Here is a 19441-nt window from a genome sequence, read left to right as displayed (position 1 = left end):
TGAATCTAAAAATGTACTTAGATTTTTAATTATTGGCCTAGTTTTCAAGTTGGTCCAAATGGGGGTCCAAAATTAAACTTTGTTTGATTTCATCAAAAATTGAATAAATGGGTTCTTTGATATGCCAAATCTAACTGTGTATGTAGATTCTTAATTTTTGGTCCAGTTTTCAAATTGGTCTACATTAAGGTCCAAAGGGTCCAAAATTAAACTAAGTTTGATTTTGACAAAAATTAAATTCTTGGGCTTATTTGATATGCTTTATCTAAATATGTACTTTGATTTTTGATTATGGGCCCAGTTTTCAAGTTGGTCCAAATCAGGATTCCATATCAAGTATTGTGCAATAGCAAGAAATTTTCAATTGCACAGTATTGCACAATAGCAAGAAATATCTAATTGCACAATATTGTGCAATAGCAGTTAATTTTCAATTGGAGTTATCTTTCTTTGTATAGAATAGTAGTTGATAATATATGTTGGAAATTTGCCAGACATGACTATGATGTCATTTTATATTTTCATTTGCCAATAACTTTATGTAAATAACTCCATTGGAAATTTGCCAATATAAAATGTTGCTGATGAAGCTTTTTTTCCTTATCTTATCTAAAATGTTTTTAGATAATGTATGTTGGACATTTGCCAGACATGACTATGATGTCATTTTCTATTTTTATTTGCCAATAACTTTATGTAAATAACTTCATTGGAAATTTGCCAATATAAAATGTTGCTGATGAAGTTTTTTTTATTGTTTTATACAATAAACAATGTATATTCACTTTTACTACCAACCAATCTTTACCATTCAGTGATAACAAGCACTTTATTTTACATTTTAATATTTTATGATGTATTTAAAAGAGTAGTTATTGTTGCAAACTCCATTAGAAATTTGAATTGATATCAGTTTTGGAAAAAGGGAAACGGGGATGTGAAAAAAAGGAGGGGGGGTTTAATTTTTGTCATTTCAGATTTCATAAATAAAAAGAAAATTTCTTCAAACATTTTTTTGAGAGGATTAATATTCAACAGCATAGTGAATTGCTCAAAGGCAAAAAAAACTTTTAAGTTCATTAAACCACATTCATTCTGTGTCAGAAACCTATGCTGTGTCAACTATTTAATTTTAGATTTAAAAAGTTTGAAGAAGAAATTTTTAATTGATTTGTAAAATCTTGACATTTGTTTTGTGTAAAAAAAAACCATGTAATGTCAAAAATTTGATCACAATCCAAATTCAGAGCTGTATCATGCTTGAATGTTTTGTCCATACTTGCCCCAACTGTTCAGGGTTCGACCTCTGCGGTCGTATAAAGCTGCGCCCTGCGGAGCACCTGGTTCTCATTTGAAATTTCATAAATAAAAAAGAAAATTTCTTCTAACATTTTTTTGAGAGGATTAATATTCAACAGCATAGTGAATTGCTCTAAGAGAAAACAAAAATTTTAAGTTCATTAGAACACATTCATTCTGTGTCAGAAACCTATGCTGTGTCAACTATTTAATCACAATCCAAATTTAGAGCTGAATCCAGCTTGAATGTTGTGTCCATACTTGCCCCAACTGTTCAGGGTTCAACCTCTGCGGTCGTATAAAGCTACGCCCTGCGGAGCATCTGGTTGGTTATTATCTTGAATACTATTATAGATAGAGATAAACTGTAAACAGCAATAATGTTCAGCAAAGTAAGATCTACAAATAAGTCAGCATGATCAAAATTGTTAGAGGAGACCCCCTAAGGAGTTATTGCCCTTTAGAGTCAATATTAAACAACTTTTCCTCATTTTTGTAACTTGTATAAAAATCTTTTCTAAAACTACTTGGCCAAATTTAACCAAACTTGGCCACAATCATAATACTAGGGTATCTATTTTTAAAAAGAGTGTCTAATGACCCCGCCTACCAACAAAGATGGCCGACATCAGTAAACACATTAACAGGTGAGCGACACAGGCTCTTGAGAGCCTCTAGTTTTTTTTTTAGGAAAAGCACCTGTTATCTGAAATGTGTTTCCATAGTTAAGTTATTGTAGACCTCTGAAGTAGAAGCATGTCTCTACTAATTGTTAATAATTATTTTTGTAGGAATTTATATCAGATGTGTGGAGAATGTCAAAGTAACTTGGCTAGTCACCTGTTAAACCATGATATATCAGTAGAGAAAGCAGTATTACAGCCAATGCAAGAAATTTTAGATGTAAGATAATAACGACATCCTTTTAAATTATTATTAAAGAAAACCATATTGATTTTCATAAAGTTCATTTACAAAAGTAAAGTCCCCTTATACAAAAAACAATTCAGCATAATACAAATAATAAATGTAACAGTAGTATACTGCTGTTCATTTGTCATAATTTGATTAAGTGAAAACAAATCTGTGTTACAAAATTAAACTGAAGGACACAAATCAGCTATAAAAGGAAAATAAAGGAACCACAGAAAAACTTGTCTGCAACAAAAACAAATGCCAACATAAATAGAAATAGACTATTTGAAAACAACTGCCATATTCAGGTGTTGCCATTGGTAAAGGACATTTGAAGAAAATTTAAAAATGGTCGGTTAATACTGGTTTTACTGTTTATATGGCAATGTTAAAAATACCGCTAAAATGACAACATTATGTGACAGGAATAATAGTGAAACAATGCCAGTAAATCTTCAAGATGACATAATTCATAGAGTGGATAACTCTGGTATGCAAGTTTTTTACAAAAAAGACATAAAATGTGAAGATTACAACATGTTTTGTGACCTAGTGCATCACAATTCAGCATATTGTTATAAATGATTCAGATGTTTGAAAGAGTTTTGATATACATTAATTGTTTATGTGAGCTCTATATATATTCATCATTAGTACTGATTCTGGTTTGTTTTTCAGGTTGAAATTCCTGCAATTAACAAATTCAAAAAGAATTTAACAAAAACAACATTGGACATGGATTCACTGAAAACCAGGTAAGAATATTTGATACAAAATGACTTGATTTTAAATATCCTATTATGTTATATCTGGTATAGAACTTTTTTCTTTTATTTCCTTGTTAACGAATGGACATTTACATAGAAATATAAAGCATTTAAGTTTGGTTTAGATCTTCGAGTATGATAGATAAACCTTTAATAGTATTTAATATTGACATTAAGTAGCATTTAAGATAGAAATTTCTTGAGATGAACAATATATATACTTTGATCTGACTAAGGAACACAAAAATGATTTAAGCGGCATTCATAATTGACAGGAACGCATTGACTCAAAAAGAGCAAAGGATCCAGTCTATTAAGTACCGATCTGACTAAGAAATAAAAAAAAAGATTGATGTGACATCCATAATTGACAGCAACCAATTGACACAAAAGGAGCAAAGGATCCAGACTATGAAGTACAATAGGTTTATCTTATTTGTGCAATAAATCTGGTACCCTCTTTTAATCATCAATGACAGGAGTTCAGTAACTAAATATATAAAAATTGGTCCTTATGAAAAGTTATATTTGTAAAAAACTGTGATTTTACAGATGGCATCAAGCAGTGAAACAAACACAAGTCAGTGGAACCAATATGCAGCAAGCAGCCAATAAAGCAGATACAATGAAGGAACATTATGAAGATTCATGTGCCAGAATGGAACAAGCAAGGGTAATAATATATTATGACAAATGTATATAATGTTTTTCATATTTTCCAATTTCTAAAGTAATTTATTTTTTTTACCTTTACATCAGTAACCTTTGACATAGCAGAAATGATCTAGTATATTTTTAATTAAACTTTAGAACTGCCATGTCCCTTTATAAGTCCCCTACCGACAAAGTCAAGGGGACTTTAGATTTGTACTCCATCTGTCTGTCTGTCCATACGTCAGTCTGGCTTAACAGTTTTCCACACTTTTTTATACGACCGCAAATTTTGAAAAAATTTTCGTCGTATATTGCTATCACGTTGGCGTCGTCGTCGTCGTCGTCGTCCGGCGTCCGAATACTTTTAGTTTTCGCACTCTAACTTTAGTAAAAGTGAATGGAAATCTATGAAATTTTAACACAAGGTTTATGACCACAAAAGGAAGGTTGGTATTGATTTTGGGAGTTTTGGTCCCAACATTTTAGGAATTAGGGGCCAAAAAGGGCCCAAATAAGCATTTTCTTGGTTTTCGCACTATAACTTTAGTTTAAGTTAATAGAAATCTATGAAATTTTGACACAAGGTTTATGACCACAAAAGAACGGTTGGGATTGATTTTGGGAGTTTTGGTCTCAACAGTTTAGGAATGAGGGGCCAAAAAAGGGCCCAAATAAGCATTATTCTTGGTTTTCGCACAATAACATTAGTTTAAGTAAATAGAAATCAATGAAATTTAAACACAATGTTAATGACTACAAAAGGAAGGTTGGTATTGATTTTGGGAGTTTAGGAATTAGGGGCCAAAAAGGGACCCAAATAAGCATTTTTCTTGGTTTTCGCACCATAACGTTAGTATAAGTAAATAGAAATCTATGAAATTTAAACACAAGGTTTATGACCATAAAAGAAAGGTTGGGTTTGATTTTGGGAGTTTTGGTCCCAACATAATAAGGGGCCCAAAGGGTCCAAAATTAAACTTTTGTTTGATTTCATCAAAATTGAATAATTGGGGTTCTTTGATATGCTGAATCTAACTGTCATGACTGTGTATGTAGATTCTTAACTTTTGGTCCCGTTTTCAAATTGGTCTACATTAAGGTCCAAAGGGTCCAAAATTAAACTTAGTTTGATTTTGACAAAAAATGAATCAGTTAGGTTCTTTGATATGCTGAATCTAAAAATGTACTTAGATTCTTGATTATTGGCCCAGTTTTCAAGTTGGTCCAAATGGGGGTCCAAAATTAAACTTTGTTTGATTTCATCAAAAATTGAATAAATGGGGTTCTTTGATATACCAAATCTAACTGTGTATGTAGATTCTTCATTTTTGGTCCTGTTTTCAAATTGGTCTACACTAAAGTCCAAAGGGTCCAAAATTAAACTTAGTCTGATTTTAACAAAAATTGAAATCTTGAAGTTCTTTGATATGCTGAATCCAAAAATGTACTTAGATTTTTTATTATGGGCCCAGTTTTCAAGTTGGTCCAAATCAGGATCTAAAATTATTATATTAAGTATTGTGCAATAGCAAGTCTTTTTAATTGCACAGTATTGCGCAATGGCAAGAAATATCTAATTGCACAATATTGTGAAATATCAAATTTTTTTTTAATTAGAGTTATCTTTCTTTGTCCAGAATAGTAAGCAAGAAATATCTAATTGCAAAATATTGTGCAATAGCAAGATTTTTTTTTAATTGGAGTTATCTTTCTTTGTCCAGAATCAACTTAAATCTTTGTTATATACAATATACAATGTATATTCACTTTTTACTACCAACTGATAAATTAAAATAATCTTTACCATTCAGTGATAACAAGCAGTTTTTTTACATCTTAATATTTTATGATGTATTTAAATGAGTAGTTATTGTTGCAAACTCCATTAGAAATTTTAATTGAGATTAGTTTTGGAATAAGGGAAAGGGGGATGTGATTAAAAAAATTGGGTTCAATTTTTCTCATTTGAAATTTCATAAATAAAAAAGAAAATTTCTTCAAACATTTTTTTGAGAGGATTAATATTCAACAGCATAGTGAATTGCTCTAAGAGAAACAAAAATTTTAAGTTCATTAGAACACATTCATTCTGTGTCAGAAACCTATGCTGTGTCAACTATTTAATCACAATCCAAATTTAGAGCTGAATCCAGCTTGAATGTTGTGTCCATACTTGCCCTAACCGTTCAGGGTTCAACCTCTGCGGTCGTATAAAGCTACGCCCTGCGGAGCATCTGGTTCATTATGCTTGAAGATATTGATTTAATATTTGGTGTATTGATTTATCATGACAAATTACAGGTCAAGTTCAATCAGTGTTCCCGTCTGATGATTTTGTACAGAGTTATGGTCCTTTGACATAGAAAATTCACTCAAATAATCTGTTTTCTACACTTGTTTTTGTCATTCTTGAAAGATGTTTATTTGACAATTTGAGTTATTTATAGTCCTTGGACTTAGAAAATTCACTTAAATAATCATTTTTGTCAAGCCTTCAACTTCAGTCGAAAAAGTGAAACATAGCGATCCTACATTCTGTCGGCGGCGTCGGCGGTGGTGTCCAAAAATATTCACTCTGTGGTTAAGGTTTTTGAAAAATTTAATAACTTTTTTTTAAAACTATACTGGATTTCTACCAAACTTGGACAGAAGCTTGTTTTTTATGATCATAAAATAGTATCCAGAAGTAAATTTTGTAAAAAAAATATATCCATTTTTTCCATATTTTACTTTTAAATGGACTTAGATTTTCTGCCAGGAGACAACACATTGACTCTGTGGTTAAAGTTTTTAAAATTTTAATAACTTTCTTAAATACTATTTTTAATTTGTACCAAATTTTGACAGAAGCTTGTTTATGATCAAAAGCTAGTATTTAGAATGAAATTTTGTTAAAATTTTGTACCTTTGTATCTGTATTTTACTTATAAATGGACTTAGTTTTTCTTCCAGTTAACATTACATACAGTCTGCAGTAAGAGTTTTTAAAACATTTATTAGATTCATAGACTATCCTGGATTTTTACCAAACTTGGACAGAAGCTTCTTACAATCAAAAGATAGTATCAAGAGGAACATTTTTATTGATTTTTTTCCTCATTTTTGTTGAGCCTGCGATTTACAGCAAAAGTAGGCGAGACACTGGGTCCAGCGGAACCCTTATGAATTTTTCAACACTTTTTTTCCTCATGCTCGAAGATTTTGACTTGATATTTGTTATATAGTTTACACAAGGACAAGTTATAGATCAAGATAGAATTTTGTTCCAATAAAATGAATTTCTAACCGGGAGGGGACTATGTATTGCCATGCAATACTTACAGAATGCTTGTTCATTTAAGATTGAAGTCAACATTTTTTTGTCAGTAAAGAACATTTTGTCAATCAAATCAAGTTGTATTAGTCAGACTAGTTAATAATCTGATTACATGTATTACAATAATTCTCAACATTGTTTTTTATCTTACTTCCAGGATCAATTAACAACAGAAATGTACAATTTTATAGCCAGAGAACCTGAACATAGTCAAAAATTATTAAGTGTAAGTAAACTGTAAAATCATAAATTTTTGGCGAAGTTTTTAGTAATGGGAAATAAAATTGAGAATGGAAATGGGGAATGTATCAAAGAGACAACAACCCGACCATAGAACAGACAACAGCAGAAGGTCACCAACAGATCTTAAATGCAGCGAGAAATTCCCTCACCTGGAGGCGTTCTTCAGCTGGCCCCTAAACAATTATATATACTAGTTCAGTGATAATGAACGCCATACTAAACTCCAAATTGTACACAAGAAACTAAAATTAAAAATAATACAAGACTAACAAAGGCAAGAGTCTCCTGACTTGGGACAGGCGCAAAAATGCGGCGGGGTTTATAAACATGTTTATGAGAAAGTTGTGACCAGATAGCTTTCGCAATATTAAAACTACAATTTTAAATTTTGAAGACCTGATATGTATGCTGTATTTCTGAAAACACAGTAATTAAAATCACACTTATGTTTATTGTTCAACAATCAAAGTAACAAATGCTTCCAAACTTTTCTGATCTTTTTGTGTTTGCTTTCTACAATTGGGAAGTTTTACTCTCTCAGTTGCTGAGTGGATTAGTAATCCATCTCCTTTTATAGATAGGCAGATCAAACAAGATATTACTTACCGGTATGTTCTTTAGAAATCTTTGGGGATACCTTCCATATCAAATCAGATATAGTACAAAGATGGCTTTAATCATTATTATGAATAATTATTTATTCAGATACCGTACAGTGGGTTATTTTAGTGGGGTGTAAATGTTCACTTATTTTCACGGATAGAACAAAATCGCCAAAATAAATTCCGCCAATTTAAAGGTGTTCATGCAATGGTATTGATAAAATTTTGAATCCACCAAAATTATAATCGCCACAATATTTCGTATACCTTATTCAATGAATATCGCAAAATTTTACACCAGCGAAAAATAACCGGCTACACGGTAGTTTGGACCTTTGATTTTCTTCACACTACATCAACACAAAAGTAGAGTAAACATGTGTAAAAATATTGATTGACTGGGAAACCATCACCTTGATAACATGATAAGGAATAAAATCATTAAACACTTATAATAATGTTTCGATGGAACTTAATTCTCATAATCACAAGAAGAAGAAGATCAAACTTATGAGTAGTAAAAGTATATCAAACTGAGGTTGATTTTCATAACCTTGACCACTGTGTACAAACTAAATATTCTTACTAATGAAATTGAGAAAGGAAATGGGGAATGTGTCAAAGCGACAACAACCTGACCATAGAGCAGACAACAGCCGAAGGCCACCAATGGGTCTTCAATGTAGCAAGAATTCCCGCACCTGTAGGTGTCCTTCAGCTGGCACCAAAAATATGTATACTAGTACAGTGATAATGGACGTCATACTAAACTCTGAATTATACACAAGAAACTAAAATTAAGTATACATAGTGACTTATTGAGAGTCAAGGTTAGAGGACAAAGACTAACTAAAAGAAACTAACCTGTAAAATCCTCATGATGAAGGTCATTTTGTGTTTATATTGTCACTTTTGTTAGTTCTGTATCTGTTAAAGCTACTATGTGTGATATGATTATATATGCTAATGTACTTTCAGTTATTAGAAATACAACAGGCTTACCACAAAAAAGCCTTAGACGAACTAGACAAAACAATACCCAAAATGAGGGATACATTAGGTATGTTAAAATTACAGTAGAACCTTGATGTCCTGAACTTTGATGTCCCATTTGTCTATGTTACATTTCTTAGTCAATTTGAAAATTACAAACATACACGAACCCAAATATTTTTAGCTTAAAGGAAAAGAAGCTTTTGAAAACTTAAAGACTAAACATTAATAAAGGTTCAAATTGAATGTTTTTATTAGTGTATGCAAGCGAGTTAAGAAATTACTAATAGTTATGTCAATCAATTTGAACAACAGAAAGAGTTCATATTTATTGGGAACCATTTTCACTTGGCTAAAACCTTTGATGATTGACTATTAGCAAAACATAGCATTTGTTGCCTACATTTTAACAGATGACAACTGAATGAATTAAAAGACCCAAGTGAACCACATCAATTAAAAATTAAAGAATAATGTGAAGTAAAGTTAAAGTGAATAAGAAAAATTTGTTTGTCATCATGTGTAGTTGACATAACTATACCAACATTTTTTGATTGGACAATTTTAAACTACAATATGTGACTACTTTTTTGGCTATCATACATCAATGACCTCTTTAAACAGAACTCTTGGAACTGTTTGACTGAAACCTCTTCTTCATTTTAGAATTGTTTGACATTATGTGTAGATGACCATATTGTACTCTTATTTTGATTACACCATTTTTACTTTTTCCTTAAAATGACAACGGTTACAACAACAAACACAAAAGTTCAAAATACACTGTTATGATTTATGCTCCCGCTGCACAACACTTTACTGTAAGTTCAATGCTTGTTATACATATACTTCATTTTCACAGAGGGGCCTCAGCCTTTTAATTGACTAGTATTGCAGTTTTCCTATCAAAGGTCACATTTTTCTCCTGGTACTCAGGTTTTACCAATTAAAATTGGCTGCCACGAAATAGTCCAAAAGCAAAGCTTAAAAGTGGTGTTCAAACAAACAAAAAAAAATCAAATCATTTTCACAGTGACGTGGGACATATCTCTATGGCATAGCAATCTTGTTGAATATTGTTATTATATTGATATGGTTTTCTTTTCTTGAATAGAATGTAACCCTCATAAACCAGTTTATGGTCTTCCATTAGAGGAGCACTTACGTGTGACAGGAAGAGATGTAGCACTTGTGATAGAGGCCTGCATCGTTACAATCATTGAAGGGGGCGGAATGGAGGAAGAGGTTAGTTTGTAGATATAAGGGTTTTATATTCGACAACAATTAATGGCCGTATTTATTTTATTTGAAAGTTAAGGTATGGTTAAAATTTAAATTATATTGTATTTGAAGGATAGACGGCTATTAAACGTCCACTGGCAAATTTAATTTAAATGCAGGATGAGAACATTTTAGTGCTATATGAGTATGAACCTTACCTTGTACTAACTGTTGTGCTGAGCTGGATTTTAGATATGATAGTTTCCAAGGTAACAGTCCACAGGAAGACCTGTCAACTTAACTGGACACATATTCTGACAGAGCAGACTTGTGTTTGCTCTTCCTAACAGCTGCATGCTTAATTAAGCTTGTGGAGATTCAGCAAATTTTCCATTCTGATATGATCCAGCTAGGACTTGAACCCACAACCTTCCTCTAATTGGAATTAGTAAGGCAAATATCAGAGACACAATTAATATAATATAAATACATATATACCAAACATACTAATGTCTTGTGAGCATCTGTAGGATGTTATTTGAGCAGTAGTTTAAACTTGCTAATTCATATGATTAAATTGAATTCAATAAGGCCAAATCATTATTCTTATCTGGTATCAGGTTTAGATTCTTGTCCTTATTCCACATAAATATGGAAAAAAATTGAGAGAAAAAAATATTGCTAATATTTTGTAAATATTGCTAATATTTTGTAAGTGGTAACTGAAATTGTTTGGTATTTTGAAGATATATTGTACAGCCTTAAATGAAATGGAAAAATTTAAATGGAAAAAAAAAGAAAGTGTAGAATGACATTGCTTTTATGTGACTACAAAGATCATAAATTAATTTCAGGGATTATTTAGAATAGCAGGGATGGCTTCAAGAGTGAAAAAGTTGAAGGTAAGGGAGGCAACTAAATTGTTTGATCTTGATCCAGGGAAATCATATTCTAATTTAAAGTCAATCTCCATAGATATAGAAAATATATATGGAAAATTAAGTATATAAAGCAATCTTACACATACATCTTTATGAAAAAGTTAAAAAAAAAATTTTAAAAAATGTTGGAGCAATTGCCCCAGGGCAGATGGCATATTTGCAACAGCAGGCCATTAGAACACTGTTCTTTTATTCTCTCTAATTCAGTAGGCATTTAAAATATGTCTTAAATATTGTTGATTTATACTGATCTTAATACTTATCTTACCTCCTATACATTTCTAGGAATATGATTGGTTAAAAGCGTCCGCGTGCAAACCGTGTATATTTGATATTAGGTTAGTAGGGAGGCGGGGCTTATCTCATACACGGTTAGTAGTGGAGTTACGTCCCTTTATATTCCATATTAGGCAAGAAGGGGGCGGGGCTTATTTCATACACGGTTAGTAATGGTGTTGTGTCCCTTTATAAAAACCAAACGGTACTGAGAAAAAACTAAAAAGTTCCACCAGACGAAGAAATTGATGATTAAGATTGAAATAAATTCATAAAACACATTTAAACCATACAAGTCGTTATTGTTGGCATCTGTTTTTGTAGGATCAATGAAAGTATTTTCTTAATGCTAACAGTATTGCCGCGGAATGCTCATTTTGAGAATCACTAGTCTTAATTTCACACGTTAAGATAGTCGGTAAGATAAATTCGTTACATAGTGTGCTAGTGACGTATTACGGTATATATGGGGTCAGTAAATTCCATATGGGGATTCGAGCTTCGCTCTCACCCCATATGGAATTTACTGACCCCATATATACCGTATTAGGTCACTAGCACACTATGTAACTAATAATGTTACCTTATTTATTGTAGACATCATTTGATGCTGGTGTAGTGGATATGGATGAATATGCTCTTGATATACATAGTGTAGCAGGTAAATTGTTTCATATGTTTAATATCTATAAAAGTAGAGGATGAGGTTGTAGCTAAGTAATACCATCTCCTGTAATAATTGGAATAGTTTTTAAGTTTTAGAAATAATATTAAGTATTCCCCATTACTACAAGCTTACCTACCCAAAAAAATTTCATCTTTCCACATTAAAGCCAGGATGAGATTACAAAATTTAATTAGTAATTATGTTACTTGTTCATTGTTCTATTGAATAAAAAAAGATGGACTGTTTAAGATAATTATATATTTGACTTTTGAAAACGTTCAGATTTTGTTGATTAATTGTACAAAGCAGTGGAACTATGGAAGTGTTTAGATGTGTTATGGTGATATGTTTTATTCTTTTAATATATTAGAATTATTTTGAATATGATATAGTTATGGTTGATCTTGGTATTAATTATTGTATATTTTTTCCAGGTGCATTGAAGCAATATCTTAGAGAACTACCCGAACCATTATTGACTTACTATTTATACCAAGATTTTATCAATGTTTTATCACTGTAAGTAGTTATGTTACTTGTTCATTGTGCTATTGAATGATGGACTGTTTAGGATAATTATAAAATTAAGAATGGAAATGCAGAATATATCAAAGAGACAACAATGGACGAAAGAGCAGATAAGTGCTGAAAGACATCCAATGGGTCTGCAATGCAGCGAGAAAGTCCTGCTCTTGGAGATGACACATAAATAAAAATGTGTACTAGTTCAGTAAAAATAGACGTCATACTAAACTCCAAAACATATAAATAAACTAAAATTAAAAAAACATACAAGACTAACCAATGCCAAAGGCTCCTGACTTGGATCTCTATCTTCTGTCTTCTCCCAAACAAAACAAAATAAACTTAAATCATCACATGACCAAAGTCACAAATAAAGAACTAGTAGAAAACTGTGTTACAACATTGTAATTGATATTATCAAACCATTTAACCATTTTAAAAAACTGCATAAACACTGAATGTTGAAAGTGTAGAGGATATGTTACAGATCCTAAAGCATATTAAACTTATCTAATTTTGATTGTAGGCCACAAAACCAGAGGCTTCAGGCTCTTTGGAAAGTAGTACATGACTTACCAGAACCCAACTATAACAATTTTAGGTAAGTTTTAAAGATAAGTTCAGTCTAAATCTTGACCTTGTCGCCATGAGAAAGAGACTACAATTAATGCAGGTACAATTCATTTGTTTTCTGTATACGCCCCCTCCCCCCCCCCCCCCCACCGGCCCCCTCCCCCATAGAACATAATTTCACATGGCCTGTCTTTCTTCTGATGTTTAATGACTGTAAAATCCATCAATAACTTTCTGAACAGTATATGATTGAAGTAATGATGATAAAGAAATTATTGCACCTACCTTTATGCCACTAATGTTCAAAGTAGAAAAAGATGTAATTTTAGCTACTAGCAACTGAATGCATATCAAAGTGCACACGGTCGAGTCAAATTAAAGACTTTAAAATTCATATTTGTCTCTTCTCCGCTAGGCACTGTTATTCCTTTAAGCAAAATCTGTCTGACTTTGACTTTGAATTTGAAGTATTATTACAGCCAAGCACGTTGGTTTAACAAATGAAGTTTGAGAAGACGTTAAACAGTAATCATCATCATAAGTAATGTACAACTTAATATGTTTTTTGCATTTGATCACCCAGTGGTGATTTTCATATGTTTTGTCCTTAATTTCTATTATAAAAGCATAAGAGATCAAAAACAAGATTACATGTACTAATTTTTGTTCTTTCAGATACTTAGTAAAATTTCTAGCAAAATTAAGTGAAAAGTCCGACATAAACAAGATGACACCTAGTAACATAGCTATAGTAATTGGTCCTAATCTGTTGTGGTTGGAAGGTGATGCAGGGTAGGTATAGTTATATAGCTATAGTAATTGGTCCTAATCTGTTGTGGTTGGAAGGTGATGCAGGGTAGGTATAGTTATATAGCTATAGTAATTGGTCCTAATCTGTTGTGGTTGGAAGGTGATGCAGGGTAGGTATAGTTATATAGCTATAGTAATTGGTCCTAATCTGTTGTGGTTGGAAGGCGATGCAGGGTAGGTATAGTTTAATAGTTTCTGTAATTGGTCCAAATCTGCTATAGTTGAAGGCAGTTCATTGACAATTCACCTTAGACCAAACATGCATCAAAAAATGTCTAGGGAAGACACTGTGCCATACCAATTCCAACCAGATGTTTACTCTCATAATCTGAATCCAAAACTAACCAGTGAATACAAACAAGAAGTCTGAACAAAGAATTTGTGGTTTCCTTGGTTGTGTAAAATTTAGATAAAATTTCAAATTCAGATTTTCTCAGAAATATTCCTTGTGATGATCAATATTCTTAATTGTAAAAAAATGTTTTATCATTCTTTCTTGCTTTTTAATTTAACTATCAATAATTGAGAAATCCATTGACTGCATTGCATTGCCCTAATTTCAACAATGTTCTAAAATAATAATTTGGTCTTTATCTTTTTCAGAGCCAGTATGGCCAGTAGTGGATCTGTTAGTAATCTTTTAGAAATGATAGTTTCAAATGCAGACTGGTTTTTCCCTGAAGGTTAGTAGATTAGAAGCATTTCATAATATCATTGCTTAAACAAGCTAGTTTTGTGCATAGCAATCAAGTACATATGCATAATAGTCCTTTATAGAGAAGGAAGTTTTTGTTATTCATCAAACCTCCATTTTAAATATGTATAGTGAAATATGTACCTTAAGTGGCATTTCATGTTTCAGTAAAAAGAAGGAATCTTTATACTTTTGCTAACAATAATACTTAATTTATACAGTGCAATATATTAGTCAGTAAGGATACATTGTTATAATATTAAGTTGTATTTTTTACAGTAACAGTGTTAAATATTTTATAATTTCTTTTATTTTCAGCAGGAAAATTCTTTAATTTCTACCTCTGTCCCCCTACTCCTACCTCTAAAGTTCCTCATGTTTTCTCATGAATTTCAGAAATATTACATATTTATGGCTGTATATAATATATTCATCAAATGATTTTGGAAACCAGTATACATTTATATGCTCTGAATGAAACTGTTCTAAAATTAGATGTGCTGCAATCTCATAATTTATAATCCTTCATATTTAGGTCTTTCCACCTTTCTGTGGAAAGACCTATTGAATTTGTTCTGATTATTATTTTATTTTTTTTCTTTCGCCTAATTTTTTTCTTGCGTAATATTGACGTTTCAAAAGATGTCGCTTAGATATTTGGAATATGATATCGTAAAGTGTATGCGCTTTTAAAACTTTGTAACCAAATACTTTATGTTGTAAGAGTTATCTCCCAAAACACTGTTTTTCTTGTGGCCACTACTCCTTCGCAACCGTAAAAGATTACAACAAATTTATTCTACCAAATTGCTCGTTACATCTTCAGGATTAGGAGTTTAGCTTTGACCAAAGCTATCCGGAGACTCCATATGAGAGTTATTCCCCCTTATGTATTTCATATAAGTGATTTGCATTTCTAACTGGTAAACCATAAGTGATAGAGACCTAGGGTCTTTTGATTTGAGATCCTTGGTCCAAAAAAAATTAAATAAGGTCAAGGTCAAAGGTCAAGGTCATATTCTAAATTTTTATTTTGGCTTATTTTTACTACCTTATAACATATCAACATCTTATTTTCACTAAATTGTTAGTTGCCACATGCCGTTACTTATAAATTTTGGTTAAAAGGGTGCGTAAACAATAAATAGGAGTTTTCGCCCATCTTATATTTAGAATTATGCGTGAAGTGATATAACTCATTTACCATACATAATAAAGACCTAGGGTCTTATGATTTAAAATCCTTGATTTAAGACCTTGAAATTGAGGTCAAGGTCATAGGTAATTTGCACGTTCTAGATTTTGACCTTTGCTTTAAATTCATATTTATACATCATAAAGGCATAGGAAATAACATTTAATACTGATTTTTAATATTTTGATAACAAAATAGATATTGACTGGTTGAAAGACCTTCAATTGTTCTCTGAACAATTGGTTTTTAATATATCTTGAAATGCTTCCACACGTTAGAGATAAGGAATATTTATCTTATTTTTCATACCAATTTTGTATCACTTACAATGAATTTTGAGAGGGGAAGATATAGGATTCTTACATTCTGGCATCAACAAGAATAGGGGAACGCTCTGGTTATTTGTTTTATATTATTGGTACTTAAGATCTATAGAGAATTTAATGAGAATTAAACCAAAAAAAAAATATCAACCGATGAAATCTGATGTAAAATTTAGTACACATTATTTTCCATTTTAAAACACCATTAAAAACAAATGTGTCTTTGTATACTGTCATGTCTCTGTCCAAACATCCTCCAGAAACTCAAGCTTGCTTTCTATGAATTTATCAAACAATTTATGCAAGCTTTCATTTAAGAGTTATTACACTTTAAGTGATAAAAATTTGACAGTTTGGAGAACATCCAATGCTTAATCAGATTATCTACACAATGAATGGTTTCATAAAGAGCCCCCTTTTTTATTGCTGTACCATAGTCTATTTTTGAAAACTTTTATAATTACTATTACAACTTTTTATACGACCGCAAATTTTGAAAAAATTTTCGTCGTATATTGCTATCACGTTGGCGTCGTCGTCGTCGTCCGGCGTCCGAATACTTTTAGTTTTCGCACTCTAACTTTAGTAAAAGTGAATGGAAATCTATGAAATTTTAACACAAGGTTTATGACCACAAAAGGAAGGTTGGTATTGATTTTGGGAGTTTTGGTCCCAACATTTTAGGAATTAGGGGCCAAAAAGGGCCCAAATAAGCATTTTCTTGGTTTTCGCACTATAACTTTAGTTTAAGTTAATAGAAATCTATGAAATTTTGACACAAGGTTTATGACCACAAAAGAACGGTTGGGATTGATTTTGGGAGTTTTGGTCTCAACAGTTTAGGAATTAGGGGCCAAAAAAGGGCCCAAATAAGCATTATTCTTGGTTTTCGCACAATAACATTAGTTTAAGTAAATAGAAATCAATGAAATTTAAACACAATGTTAATGACTACAAAAGGAAGGTTGGTATTGATTTTGGGAGTTTAGGTCCCAACAGTTTAGGAATTAGGGGCCAAAAAGGGACCCAAATAAGCATTTTTCTTGGTTTTCGCACCATAACGTTAGTATAAGTAAATAGAAATCTATGAAATTTAAACACAAGGTTTATGACCATAAAAGAAAGGTTGGGTTTGATTTTGGAAGTTTTGGTCCCAACATAATAAGGGGCCCAAAGGGTCCAAAATTAAACTTTTGTTTGATTTCATCAAAATTGAATAATTGGGGTTCTTTGATATGCTGAATTTAACTGTCATGACTGTGTATGTAGATTCTTAACTTTTGGTCCCGTTTTCAAATTGGTCTACATTAAGGTCCAAAGGGTCCAAAATTAAACTTAGTTTGATTTTGACAAAAAATGAATCAGTTAGGTTCTTTGATATGCTGAATCTAAAAATGTACTTAGATTCTTGATTATTGGCCCAGTTTTCAAGTTGGTCTAAATCGGGGTCCAAAATTAAACTTTGTTTGATTTCATCAAAAATTGAATAAATGGGGTTCTTTGATATACCAAATCTAACTGTGTATGTAGATTCTTCATTTTTGGTCCTGTTTTCAAATTGGTCTACACTAAAGTCCAAAGGGTCCAAAATTAAACTTAGTCTGATTTTAACAAAAATTGAAATCTTGAAGTTCTTTGATATGCTGAATCCAAAAATGTACTTAGATTTTTTATTATGGGCCCAGTTTTCAAGTTGGTCCAAATCAGGATCTAAAATTATTATATTAAGTATTGTGCAATAGCAAGTCTTTTCAATTGCACAGTATTGCGCAATGGCAAGAAATATCTAATTGCACAATATTGTGAAATATCAAATTTTTTTTTAATTAGAGTTATCTTTCTTTGTCCAGAATAGTAAGCAAGAAATATCTAATTGCAAAATATTGTGCAATAGCAAGATTTTTTTTTAATTGGAGTTATCTTTCTTTGTCCAGAATCAACTTAAATCTTTGTTATATACAATATACAATGTATATTCACTTTTTACTACCAACTGATAAATTAAAATAATCTTTACCATTCAGTGATAACAAGCAGTTTTTTTACATCTTAATATTTTATGATGTATTTAAATGAATAGTTATTGTTGCAAACTCCATTAGAAATTTTAATTGAGATTAGTTTTGGAATAAGGGAAAGGGGGATGTGATTAAAAAAATTGGGTTCAATTTTTCTCATTTGAAATTTCATAAATAAAAAAGAAAATTTCTTCAAACATTTTTTTGAGAGGATTAATATTCAACAGCATAGTGAATTGCTCTAAGAGAAACAAAAATTTTAAGTTCATTAGAACACATTCATTCTGTGTCAGAAACCTATGCTGTGTCAACTATTTAATCACAATCCAAATTTAGAGCTGAATCCAGCTTGAATGTTGTGTCCATACTTGCCCTAACCGTTCAGGGTTCAACCTCTGCGGTCGTATAAAGCTACGCCCTGCGGAGCATCTGGTTCATTCTATTATCAGTTTGATTTAAACAGATACATTGAATACAGGTCTACATATAAATTTTAACTCTTTTAACAGTACATCTAGTTTAATATATTGAATATGCCAGTTGGTTTTATGTATACATATTGCTTCATATAAACTGATTATAACTGAAGGACACTAGTATACATATAACTTTGTCTATCATTATTGAATGATTTTATAGCTTTAACAATATATTTTAAATGTGTCTTCTGTACATATATATACTTTGGGATGTTTTTGTCAACTTTTACACAGATATAGACTTTCACCAAGTTAACAAAGGCACTGCACCCCCTCGAATATCTAGCAGCTCGAGTGACAATGTGACAACAGTTTCAACAGCAGTTGTTGCACCAATGCAAGCATCAAATACTCTGTCTTCTATAGCAAGAGCATGTGAATTAGTTACCCCTGCTGTAACTTTACCTATCACATCTCATTCTGATGATAGCATGTCAAATGTAGAAGAAACTGATGTATTTTCTGATAAGGTATCACCATCGTATCAGTCGTCAGCGTACAGTGCTGGAAAGGCATCACATAGCTCGGACAAGAGCCCAGGTGATCTTGTTAAATCCTATAACTCACCACGTTGCAGTGTTATTAGTCACCATAGTAATTCTATATCATCTAACACTAACGCTGAATGTAGCACTGATAACTCTTCTAAGTATACTCGCTCAAGTTCTGTTCCACCTGTTGCTAAGAGTGTTCATTCTGATGTCTACAGTACTATGTTTGCTTTACACTCGCTGGGTGACGGAAATGTTTCAAACTATATGACTAAAGTACGTGGAATATTGGATGTCAAACATCAGCAACAGAAAGGGCCATCAGCTTCAAGCGGGCAAATTCATAAAGTTGGGAGAAGTGACAGGGTATCAACGGCAAATAAAAGATGTTCCTTACAGCCAGGTCAGATCAAATGAAAATGTCTTAGAACATCATTTA

General features: G+C 31.7%; 1 protein-coding gene across 11 annotated transcripts in view; it reads left to right on the top strand.

The window, feature by feature from the left end:
• LOC139489595 (rho GTPase-activating protein 44-like) overlaps window positions 1-19441 on the top strand; it is a 74557-nt gene that overhangs the window by 30720 nt on the left and 24396 nt on the right. For 6 of the 11 annotated variants that reach the window (XM_071276192.1, XM_071276189.1, XM_071276188.1 and 3 more), the window contains exons 4-16: window positions 2091-2202; window positions 2893-2969; window positions 3534-3654; window positions 7109-7177; window positions 8775-8856; window positions 9904-10034; window positions 10865-10912; window positions 11825-11888; window positions 12329-12413; window positions 12946-13020; window positions 13668-13784; window positions 14406-14485; window positions 18746-19051. In XM_071276192.1, the coding sequence (XP_071132293.1) occupies window positions 2091-2202; window positions 2893-2969; window positions 3534-3654; window positions 7109-7177; window positions 8775-8856; window positions 9904-10034; window positions 10865-10912; window positions 11825-11888; window positions 12329-12413; window positions 12946-13020; window positions 13668-13784; window positions 14406-14485; window positions 18746-19051 (1367 nt within the window). Of the gene's footprint in view, window positions 1-2090; window positions 2203-2892; window positions 2970-3533; window positions 3655-7108; window positions 7178-8774; window positions 8857-9903; window positions 10035-10864; window positions 10913-11824; window positions 11889-12328; window positions 12414-12945; window positions 13021-13667; window positions 13785-14405; window positions 14486-18745; window positions 19406-19441 lie in introns of all 11 variants that reach the window. The other 5 variants (XM_071276184.1, XM_071276183.1, XM_071276185.1 and 2 more) reach the window with 1 other exon arrangement.

Source organism: Mytilus edulis, chromosome 9 (assembly GCF_963676685.1).
Source record: "Mytilus edulis chromosome 9, xbMytEdul2.2, whole genome shotgun sequence".
Taxonomy (NCBI): domain Eukaryota; kingdom Metazoa; phylum Mollusca; class Bivalvia; order Mytilida; family Mytilidae; genus Mytilus; species Mytilus edulis.
The sequence above is the reverse complement of the archived record's forward strand: the minus strand, read 5'-3'. Positions and strand labels throughout refer to the sequence as shown.